At 39.3% G+C, this 12,100-nt stretch overlaps 1 protein-coding gene across 1 annotated transcript in view; it reads right to left on the bottom strand.

Annotated features, from left to right (window-relative positions):
- The window catches only part of LOC141272794 (protein-glutamine gamma-glutamyltransferase 5-like), a 103,499-nt gene extending 95,500 nt beyond the window's left edge, over positions 1-7,999 (bottom strand). Inside the window, exon 1 of the mRNA XM_073683862.1 lies at positions 7,900-7,999. Coding sequence (XP_073539963.1) covers positions 7,900-7,909 — 10 coding nt within the window. The 5' untranslated portion in view covers positions 7,910-7,999. The remainder of the gene's footprint in view (positions 1-7,899) is intronic.
- Positions 8,000-12,100: the final 4,101 nt, after the last annotated feature.

Here is a 12,100-nt window from a genome sequence, read left to right as displayed (position 1 = left end):
TTTTCTGATACTCAGTAAGGAGATGTTTATGCTTTTTGTGCCCACAGAGGTTCTTGAAAGTTTGTGAACCCTTCAGAATTTTCCAAACACCTGCATAAATGTGACCTAAAACTGCATTACAATTTCACACTATTTATCAACGAAGAGAAACAAATCAAACAAATGCATCAAAATTATTAAACTTTCTCATTTTTTATTGGGTAAGGTGATCCAATCTCACCTGTATGTGAGTTGCAAAAATATGTGTATATTTGCTTTTTAGTATCTGCTGTGACCCTCTTGTGCAGCAATAACTGTATCTAAATGTTTCCATCTAAGGTGGATTGTTTCTGTTTGTGGAGAGTGCCAAACTGGTATAAAGAGGCTTATAAGCCATACAATGTTCCTCTGGGAAATTAAATATGCAAATATCCTATTCAGAGAGGAAAAGGAGTAGAACTCTAGTGTCTTCTATTGAGGTAGCAATCCGAAAAGTCAAAATTGACACTCTAACGGATCTTGCCACACTCCATTTGCAGACAAGTGTTTTGGAGTATTTGTTGCTCATCACTGTAAAGCAGGAAGTCTAATCTGGCATTTTTCCTTGCTGGGAGTGGCAAGCTGGAGTAAGGAGACTTATAGTCCATTCAATGTTCCTCTGGGAAATTAAATATACAAATATGCTCTTCAAGGATGAAGAGTGCAACGGATTTACCATGACAAAGAAGGGCCAGAAGACCATGGTATCTGATTTCACATAGTCCTGCACTGATTAGAAGCAATTCACAATCATATTAAGCAGTGCAGGTTTCTGCTAGTGGTGCAAGGGTTAATCTGTTCAGTTGAGAGCTCCTGGAGCTTTCCTGCTTGAATGTTCTCAGCTGTTCAGTGTTGGTTACTCCCCTCTGCTCTATAAACTTTCCTCTGGCAATCAGGGATTGCCAGTGTTAGTACATGCTGCCTGGTTCTGGAGTTTGAGGTGTTGGTTGTTGGAGGTAGTGTTTGGAGAGTTTTTCAGAAGACTGTTGCTTTGTTTTTGTCTGTATGCATATCTTCATCCTCTCCTATTTGGTTTCTCCTTCATTTATTCCTTGGTGTTCCACTCTGTTGTCTATGAGTGCATTTTTGTATGATTGGTATTTTTATTTAACCCTGTCATCCATTGTTTGTCTGGTTGGTGTATTCTTATACACTTCAACTCCCCACTTCCCTACGTGAGGGAGGGGACAGATATGGGTTGATAGGAGCATAGCAAGGCACGTGGCCCCGGCATCTTCGACATCAGCAGTAATCTAGGGACCAGGGATAGACTAGGGCACCCCCTAGCATCAGGGATAGAGAAGGAGCCCCTAGGCCCGAAATATCCTGCAACAGTGCTGTGACATTGATGACTAAAACTCTAGTGCCACATATTGGGGGTAGCAATTATAAAAATTCTTTAAATTGACTTTTAGGATTGCTATCCCAAATATGTAGCACTATAGTTCAAGTCGTCTTCCACTCTGAAGAGGCTATTTGCATAAATATTTCGGATAATTCTTGATTAGTCCTGCACATAGGCATGAATGAATTTTAGACCATTCCTCCCTACAAAATATTTTCAACTCTGCTATATTGGTGAATTTTCTCCCATAAACTGCTAGCTTCAGGTCCTTCCACAAAATTTCTCTAGAATTAAGATTAGTACTTTAACTTGGCCATTCCAAAATTTTACCTTTATTCTTCTTTAACCATTCTTTTGTGGAGTCACTTTGAGTACTTTAAGTTGTTGTTTGCTTTATGACCCATGTTCCCTTGAAATTTAGCTCATGTACTAATGTACTAACATTTCCTTTAGAATAAACTGATGCAAATTAGAATTTGTTGTTCCATCAATGATGGCAAGCTGTCCTGTCCTAGGTGCAGCAAAACAAATTAATGACACTACCACAACCATGTTTCACTGATAGCTTGGGCTTTTTATGCTGTCATACAGAGTTTTCCTTTCTCTGAACATAATGCTTCTCCTTTAAACCAAACATTTCAAGGTTTTTCTCACCCATCCATAAAACATTGTTTCAATAGCCTTCTATTCACCTTACTCTTGGAGTGATCTTTGTTGGTCGACCACTCGTAGGGAGTACTATAATCATCTTGAATTTCCTCGATTTGTGACAATCTGTCTGACTGTGGATTGATGGAGTCCAAAATTTATAGAGATGTTTTGTAACATTTTCCAGCTTGTTGAGCATCAACATCTCTTTCTTCTGAGTTTCTAAAAAAATTCCTTTGATTGTGCCATGTTACATCTCCACTAATATTAGAAGATCAGACTTTAATAGATCCCTGTTCTTTAAAAAAAACAGGTCACCCACTCACATTGGACTGTCCTCTTATTGATAGAAAACACCAAACTTTCATTTTACCCTCAAATTATCTGTTAGTCCTAAAAGTTCAAATACTTTGGCCACACAAAGACATGTAGATTTGGATTGTTTTCCTCTTTAACAAAAGATACAATGTCTAATATTTTTACTCATTTGTTTGATTTAAGTTCTCATTTCTAATTTTATGACTTGTGTGAAAATCTGATGTAGTTTTAGATTAAATGTATCCAAAAATATGGAAAATGATTAATGGTCACAAGCTTTCAAGTAAAATAAGGGTTCCTTGGCAAATGTAGAAAACTTAAGGGTGCACATGATTGTAGCTCATGCCCTGCATCTTCTACAGTTTCTGATAGTTCTATGGAAAAATTAACCTTGAATAGTGCTAGTTCTGTTAACTTTTTTAAAAAACATGTTCAAAAGACGTATATTATAAGCATCACACTAGGTAGATTTTCTACCATACCATTTTGTATATGTAATAGGAGGTACACTAAAACAAACTTGAAGTCTAATGTACACATACTTGAGGTTGGGGGCCTAACATTTGCTTCTGGAATGTTTTTACATGCAGGACTGTTAAACTAGAACAACATGATATGTTTGTATGCCCAGTAATCTCCTCTATTGTTATCTTCTACATATAGTCATTTTGTTTTTATAGATATATTATTTCCATAGATTTTTTTGGTGCTGAATATGGTTTCGAAAACATGATGTCCACACCTAGCATTTATCTACACAAACTGTCAATCAAAGCCAACATTCCTCTTTGTCACACCTCAAAAGTGTGGCTTAAAGCCAGTGAAATCTATCAGGAACTGAACATGCCATCACTCTGATATTTTGTTTTTTTGAGAGCTTTCTGTATCTATAATTTGAGATATTTGCAATTTCTGAAAGAATTCTTAAGATTGCTGTATAATGTATATTTAAAGATTGTCCAAAGTTTTTTCAAAGAAGGCACAAAGCAGAGAATGCTTCAATATAAAATAAAACTTATGTTTAACCACTAACTCTCCAATGTATCATTTGTGCACTTAGCCTAAAGTACATGTCGGGAGTAAAAATGAGTGAATGTTTTGAAATTCAAGTACGCTTATTTGGCCAAATATTCCTCAAAAATTTGATTTGTTGCGAATCTCAATATTGAAAAGCTTGTAATTGGTTGGAAAATACAAGTGAGGGAGAGTAGAGAAAGAGCGGACTGTTCATAAGAGTTTACACTTTACAGGAGAGAAAGAGAGGAACCCGCTGAGCATAAGAGCTTACACTCTATACGGGAGAGAGAGGACCCTGCTGACCATAAGAGCTTACATTCTACAGAAGAAAGACGTTGGAGATTGAAAACGACTCTGCCGTACAAACTGTGCAGCAAACCGCAGATATGCAAAGGTCTGGGTGATGACCACCACTGTACAAGTATGATAATCCACTAGGTGTCATAGCTGCTGGGTATTATAGGGAGGCCTGAGCAGCCACATAAAAAGACATTAGCTCACTCTTTGATGCTTCAGCAGTGTGGGAAATGGTGATGGCAAGGATTATTTTCTTTTGCGAACCACAAATCGAATATGAAAATGGTCGATTTAGTGTGAAACTGTGTGAAACTGCAAATTTCAGATAATTTGACTCAAACTCAATCCACTGTGGATTGATCCATTCATCTCTTGTGTGAGCTTTTCCAATGTATACTGTAACAATCTTCTTCTGGTGAATGGTCGCATATAACATTAAGTATGTTCTTTTGGCCCCTGCATACCATTTGTTTTACTTTAGAGTATAGGAAGTTGCTGCGCACTGCACTTTACTATACAGAGGGCTACTGCAAAAATATATATATGTCTTTTTACAATGGGTCCCTATGGTGGACAGATGCTTCAGCATCCATCCCGACAGTTACTACCATTAGGCACATAGCTCCATTGCTTGTGGAAGGATATACCGAATGTTTGACCCAAGTCATTCAGTTTAAGGTCAATGATACCAAATACTAATGAAATGTACTGTATGTAAACTTTTAACTTTGCAGTAAGTAATACAAATGCCTTAAAACATTCTCTCTCTTTCATTATTCTGGCATTTGGCAAATATTAAAAATTATGGTAATCCTAATTGACCTAAAACGGGAAAAGCTTATTCTGATTTCATGTCAGATATTGAGAAAAACATGCATATGTGTCTTTTTATATAGTGTGTGTAAACTTCTGGTTTCAACTGTATGTGCAGACACAAAGACCTATCACCGGAGTGATGGGAAATTTATCAGCTATGCAAAGGTTATTTTATAATTTTAATTCATTCCCTGATTTGTGCCCTCTTTAAAAACATTGGACACCCTCAGTATATGGATTGTGATGGTGGGAAAGCTACTAACAAATATTAGTACTCCTTGGTAAACTCACACTGCCCGCCTATTATATAACCTTTATTGGAATTACATGTAATACTACATGAGAGCCGTAGATATCTGCTACTTTTGTATCAATTTCTCATAGGTCGTTTATTTCCAGGATTGGCCTGTATTCATATTTACCAACATGTTACTATGGCAGTTTTTTTCCTAGAGTCATGATTTTGATGTGAAAGAACCCTCACCACAATGGCCTTGTAAATTGTTGTGACTGAGCATATAGGTAAGTTCATTCAGGACATAGACTGACACTATATGCTGACTTCTAGGCATTCTGCAGTATGAGCTGCCACTAGAGATGTCTTCAGGCTCCCACTTATCTGGTGACTTGTGCAGCATGACAATTACACACCCAGCTGGTGCTGGTGATGAAGCAATGTACATGTATGTGCAACGTCAATTAATCTGTCGTAACAATTAACAATTAAAAATTATGTGAGATATTAATATTTGCAGAGAAAAGTTTGTACAGGCAGATACTTCAGCCGGTAATATTATTAGCTGGACCAGTTATTTACTGGGCAGGTGGCAACACTGATTTCCTCCATTTCCTTTAGTTTCATACTCCTGCTCTGAAACTGTGCTAATATTGTACTAATATTGTCAGTGTGCATTGGGTATACTAAGTGTTTACAGTGTCAGTTTCAATATGCTATCATATCTGTCAGAGGCCACAGGCTCAAAAAGGCTACCTCGGACCGACTTGGCACAAGCCACTCCATCTGGCAGATTCCAGAGGAACCCTGACCTTCACCCTTTAACCCCGTACAGGGATATGGTTGTACAACAGGGTCCACTGGATTTCTTCCACGTAAGTGCTGCCATCTGGAGGAGCGAACTAGAGGCTGGAACGGTCGCCAAGCAGGGTCAAGGCCAGGAAACGTCAGGAACAGAATCATTAAACCAAAGGATGGTCAAAATTCAAGGTGGGGTAAGAAAACAAGAGGAATCAGGAAGACAACACCAGCTAGGACAAGAGCACAAGCCAGGTAGAAGAACTAAACCCGGGGATTTAAATAGCAGGCAGCCCCGCCCAGGGCTCTCAGAAAAGAGTAATCAAAACCAGACAATTAATTCCAAAGCTAGCTGATCTAACAGCATCAAAAGTCCCAGGAATAAAACAGGACTGATGCTGTCACCTGTCACCATGAACAATGGTTTTGGCGCCGCCATAGGGGCTGAAGCAGAAACAAAAGGAATAGGAACCAGAACAGATGTTACATATGTCAATAGATTTTGCTAAGTGGCTACAATGACTAGGGTGGATATTAACATGTGCATGTGGTGTTTACCAGCTGAGTTTAAAAATCTTAGTAAAATGGAAAAAAATATTCCATTCCTTGGGTCTTATCTACGTGAGTGAAAATAGAGGCTTCATATACCCTGAATGATTGTATTCTTGGCTATAATCTGATGACTTAATGTCAGAGACCATCAGGAACCAAATATGAAATATCATACTGCTACCAGACATTAACTGCACCAATGCCCAACATAAATTGATTATTGATTGTCCTACAGATACAAAGTTGGCATCACGTACTATACGTTTTGTACACTTACTGAAAGCTGATGATTTTTTCATCATTAAAGCTAAGATTACTAGTAAGAAAACTAGTATGCACACGTATAGAAATCTGTAAAAGCAAGATTCTAAATGGGTTATAGGTTTTGGAGAACCTCAAAAGAATAACAGCAATTTCTGACCACTTATTTGTTTAAAACAAGACAAATGTTATACTAAAGGAATTCTACTAAAGAAGTATGACAGACAATTATGTGCTCCCACCTTCCAGGAGAAAGAGGGTTTCCAAACCAACATAGTACAGTAGAAGCCAATATTTGTGTATTGAATTTGATAATCAAACAACCTCCATTCTACCAAAAGTTGAATATAACCAGAAGTGTTTCTATAGCACTAGGGTAATTCTTTAGTTAGCTTCTTTACACATCATGACACATAATAAGGCAAAAAGAGTAACATTTTTGCCACAAACAGATTTCATTAATCAAGAAAAAAGGAGAAATTACAACAGCCAAAAGCTGGATACATAAACACCAAACACTGCCACAAACACAGTGCTTGATGACAACACTTAGAGACCCAGGTTGGAAAGACTAGTTAATAAGTCTGTTAATCACTATGTACAAGGAGTGACTTACCTCTATCACAGTAGTTTCCCCAGTTACTTATACCCAAACAAAAGGCTTTAAGCAAAGTCTACACAGGCTAGAATTATTTGACAGCAGATGTCACTGCAAATCGCAGCAAATGGACACTTCTACTAGAAATGAATTTCCTGCGCATGTCCTTTGAATTTAACCCCTTTTACATTAATAGGGTTGAATCCAGAGTGTAAATCAGAAACAGAAATTGACATATTACAGATTTGAAAATCCCCACTACATGTCAATTTCTGCGCTAAAAGTCTTCAACATGTGTATGACGTTTAAAACTTCTTATCCACTTACCTTGTACTTCTATCCACTTTGGATTTTACTATGTGCCGTCTTTGTGCGTATTTTAAGCAGTGCATTTATTGAGTAAAATATGCAGCATTTTACAGTACCTATAAAATATGGAGATCCACAGCCAAGATACAGTATATAATAAGGGTGTTACATCAGTAAAGGATTAATTGGACCAAAAAAAGTAGGAGAAAAAAGTAATACCATATTGATGTCCACAGCTATACTATATATAAAGTATACTTTATTCAAAACCTCAAATCAATACGTCTTGATTAAGTACAACTAACAGCACCTGCATAATCAATGAGATTTTTGAAATCACATGCACATACTGCATTTTTTTTTGCCAAGTTGCGGCAAATTCTTTCAGAGTTTTTGCATCACTTTTTACACATTCAGATGAATGAGTTAAAAATGCAAGTAGAAATGCTGCAAAAATACATGTAAAATGCACATAATAAAAATTCAGGTATTGTATGCAGCAGCTTTTCCAGCCATCACTCTGCGTTTTGGTTCAGACAAAAAGCTGCAAAAATGCGACACGGGAACATACCTGGTTTTAAAGAAACTTCTATTAAGATTCTCTGATTTCTTGACAAGCTAGGATATAAAATGACATCTCAACCCACAAATAATTTCTATAGGTGAAAGTAATATTAAGATACTTACGATAATTCATAGCAAGCAGCTACTGCTGAGACGTCTCAGCTTCTTCTGTACTGTATAGACTGAAACGTGTTCCCCTAAGATGAATCAACTCTTCTACATTGCTGAACTCTTAACCCAGCCTTCCTCCTCCTATTGTACTTGTCACTGCCCTGATACTCCTTAAGTCTGAGCATCTAAATTATAGGAAGTTAACATATATACTTAAAAGGGTTGTTTCATCATTTAAAATAAGTAAAATTGCAAAGTGCTTGTTAAAACAAGCGACTTTGCATTTTACTTCTTATTAAAAGTTCTTCTTAATTATATTGTTTACTGCTCATTGCCTAGTCTACTGACCACCAATGCAGTCTAACAGAGATGGCCGGTCTCCAAGGAAAGGACCAGAGAGATTACATAGCTGAATCCAGCCATCTTCAGTGTCACTGTGTCCCTCCATTGCTGCAGATGCTGTCTGCATGCAGCTTTAGGGAGCTCACAATTCAAGACAGTGGTACAACGATGAAGGTGGTCCAAACTAAATCAATCAGAAGCGCAATGCCCCTCAAGCAAGCAGGACATCGGGATGCTATGGAGAGGTGCACTCCTGAAGATCAAGATGAGACAACTCCTTTATGTGGTGTACAGTTCATTGTGTCAGGCAACTACTGACATTGTTGCAATGTATAGAACAGAGGGTGTTTTTGGCAAAATCACCAATCTGAGAAAAATAATTTTCTAAACGTAGGCATTTCATGTTATCACGTTCTATAGGTGTTTCAGAGAACCAGCAGTGGTGCTAAGTCAAGTTCACATGCAAAAAAAAATGTTAATAAGGTGGCTGAGTTTGGTTCATTTGTAACACCCCAGAGTGGGGTATTCCTAAAAGAACTCTGTATAGGTTAAATGTCTATTAATGTTATTGTGATTCAGCACTTTTCATACTAGTTTGTACACAAACAGTTAATATCCTCACTAAGGTAGGTTGTGGAGTTTTGCACACAAAAGTAACATACAATATAGTTTAGTTAGCAGTTGTTTGGAGTTAATCTGAGAGAGACGATGTAGAGAACATGAGGAAGACAGGAGGAAGAAAGAGTCCATAATGGAAGAGAAGAAGAGAAGCTCAGCGAGCACCACTAAACAGCCACAGTCAAGTATGTAGGGGATTCTCTCCCCTGTTTCTATCAGGCTGCAAATGGAGCGGCTAACTTGTTCCAAGTGTGCCCAGAATGCAGGCTCTACATTCAGCCATTGGTGGTTACTTATAAAAGACTATGTGGATAACGTTATCCAAATTGCACTTCATGTCATATAATGGTTAGTGAGGAATAGAGATGAGCCAACATGTTCGGAAAACGTTCTCCAATTTTAAATTCGGCACTAACGTTGTTGCTCATTCGGATTCGTGATCGGACACCCGAGCATTTTTACTTAAAATGGGCAAAATTCGGTAAAAGTGCGGAAAATAATAGTAGTACACTACAGTATTTTCAGCACTTTGGCTAGAATAGTGGGAGAGTGTTGCTGTATGATGAATTTGATGAGGGGAGGAGGTGGGGAGAGGACAGAGGAGCGGCGTGCTTTTAATCTAATTTTTTTTCCCCCTAACTTAATGTGTGCAAATTATGGCTAACCAATCAGTGCGCAGGAACCATCCACAGTGTCCAGTCACAAGGGCTTGTGCAACTGGCTGTTGAAATCACATGTCCCTCTCTATATAAAGAGCGGACATGTTGTTTTAGCGCCATTTTGTGAGTATAACAAGTAGAAAGGCTTTTCCTGATGCTGCTCCTGGATACTGAGCAATTTTAGATAGTTACCTAGGCAGCTGCTTCTAAGTCAGATAGTTTTGATAGGGTCCTGTGTAGCTGTGAAATAGACCTTCCAGCAGATTTTTCTTGTGTGTTATTAGTGAGGTCCAGACCAAGACAGCAGGGCACAATTCAGCATAGAACTCTGTTATGCACTGCTTGTATTGTGCTCCATGTATGAGTACACCTTTAAAAATCTATTTTTTTCTGTTACTAATGTGATACAGCATGCCACATCTTAGCTTGTCATTTTGTGGCTCTGAAATGCAGCTGTATGCAGAGCTCGTTCAGAGTAAAAAAAAATAATTTCTTCTGTTAGTAACGTGATACAGCAGGCCAGATCTCAGTTTGAAATTTCTTGGAGCATATATGCTTTGTTACACAAGCCCCATCCACAGTTAAAAAAAAAAAATCTTCTGTTACTTACGTGACACAGGACGCCAGATCTCAGTTTGAACTTGTTTGGAGCATATATTCTATTTAATACAGGCCTCATCCACAGTAGAAAAAAATATTTTCTTCTGTTAATAATGTCATACAGTAGGCCAGATCTCAGTTTGAACTTGTTTGGAGCATATATTCTATTTAATACAGACCTCATCCACAGTAAAAAAAATAATTTCTTCTGTTATTAATGTGATACAGAAGGCTAGATCTCAGTTTGAAATTGTTTGGAGCATACATTCTATTGTATAAAGGCCTCATCCACAGTAAAAAAAAAAAAATTCTTCTGTTACTAACGTAATACAGCAGGGGAGATCTCAGTTTGAAATTGTTTGGAGCATATATTCTATTTTATACAGGCCTCATCTAGAGTAAAAAATCTAATTTCTTCTGTTACTAACGTGATACAGCAGGCTACATCTCAACTTGAATTGGTTAGTGAACCAATACTGCCACGGCTCACGTCCTATCCAAAGAGAATTGACAACTTCTGTTACTGGACAGGCTTCTCTACTCCCTTTTTTTGGCAGCCGCACACCAGTACGCCTTGTAAATGAGGGCCAGAAAGAGCATGTACTTCAGTGGATGGCAAGCACTGCATTAAGTGGCCTCTCTTCCTCAACATCACACACAGTACAGTCCTCAAAGGTGGCACACCAATTACCCTTGTTTCCCCCCATGTTACTGCTCTCCAACTACCCAACTGACTGTAGGGAACCACAGATGGGTGAGTCTGCAGAGCTGTTCACACATTCTATGACCATGGGCATCAGAAGTCTGCTCCAAAGATTGACAAACTCAAAAGAAGGAAAGCATCTGCAGTGATGCCCAAAATTTTTTTAGATTTGATCCAGGGTAGGATGACGTAGGGTCCGATCAGCATCCTGACCCTCGTCAGCAGACGTTACCCTCAAGGGGAGGTGATCCTGATGAGACTCAGATACCTGATGCTCAAGCGGACAGTACTGTGCTGTCAGGGCAGGAAGAGGAGGAGGGTGACTCTCAGGGTGAGGAATGTGAGAACAGAGAGGATGATGATGAGGTTGTAGATCCCACTTGGTGTGAACCCAGAGGCACGCAGCTGAGTAGCTCATCTGAGGAGGTGGGGGAGGAAGACGAGGAGGTTATGTTGCGCCCTGTGGCACAGACATGGAGTGGTGCAACCAAAACCAGCACTGCATCCTTAGCCACAACTGGCTGCCTTTCCCCCTGGTGGATACAGATGGTTTCCGAAAGCTGATGCCCAGTCGCCATTACTTCTCTAAGAAAGCTATGCCTGCACTACACCAGCATGTCGCACACAACATCACTCATTGCTTGACTAAATCCATGTCTGCCCGGGTGCATTTCACCAAAGACACCTGGACGAGTAAGCATGGCCAGGAACGTTACATCTCGCTGATTGGGCACTGAGTGACTCTGGTGGCAGGTGAAGAAGGGGCTGTTCCCCAAGTCTTGAAATCCACCTGCATCCTTAACCTCTGACTTAATGAGACACGCATTCCAACAGTGCAGAGTGAATCCCCACCACCTCGGTACTGCGCAGTCAGGGCTCATCGCAATCAGGCAGTTTTAAAATTAATATGTCTAGGAGATCACAGTCATACAGCTTAAGAGTTGTGGACAGCTATCCAGGCTGAGTTTAGCAATGGCTGTCTCCACTGAACTTGAAGCCAGGGAACGGTGCATACCTGGTGGCGGCCCTACACCCGGCAAGCTCACTGGTGGTGTCTGCCCCTATTTTTTGCAAATGTGAAGACTCCTGATTGGGTCTCCATCTGCTTGGTTGGCTGTAGTGGAAGAGGTGTTGGTCCCCATTATACTATTTCTACTCTAGTAAAATTGATGCCACTTTGGTGGTGTCTGCCCCTAATTTTTGGAAATGGGGAGTCTCCTGGTTTGGTCTCCTTCATGTCTATTGCCTGTAGCAGTAGGCCTCCCAGACCAGCAGGCCTTCACTTACTTTC

This window comes from Phyllobates terribilis, unplaced genomic scaffold (assembly GCF_046119375.1).
Source record: "Phyllobates terribilis strain yellow unplaced genomic scaffold, ASM4611937v1 Scaffold_5__5_contigs__length_657084704, whole genome shotgun sequence".
Classification (NCBI taxonomy): Eukaryota; Metazoa; Chordata; class Amphibia; order Anura; family Dendrobatidae; genus Phyllobates; species Phyllobates terribilis.
This window is presented reverse-complemented; position numbering and strand designations above follow the sequence as displayed.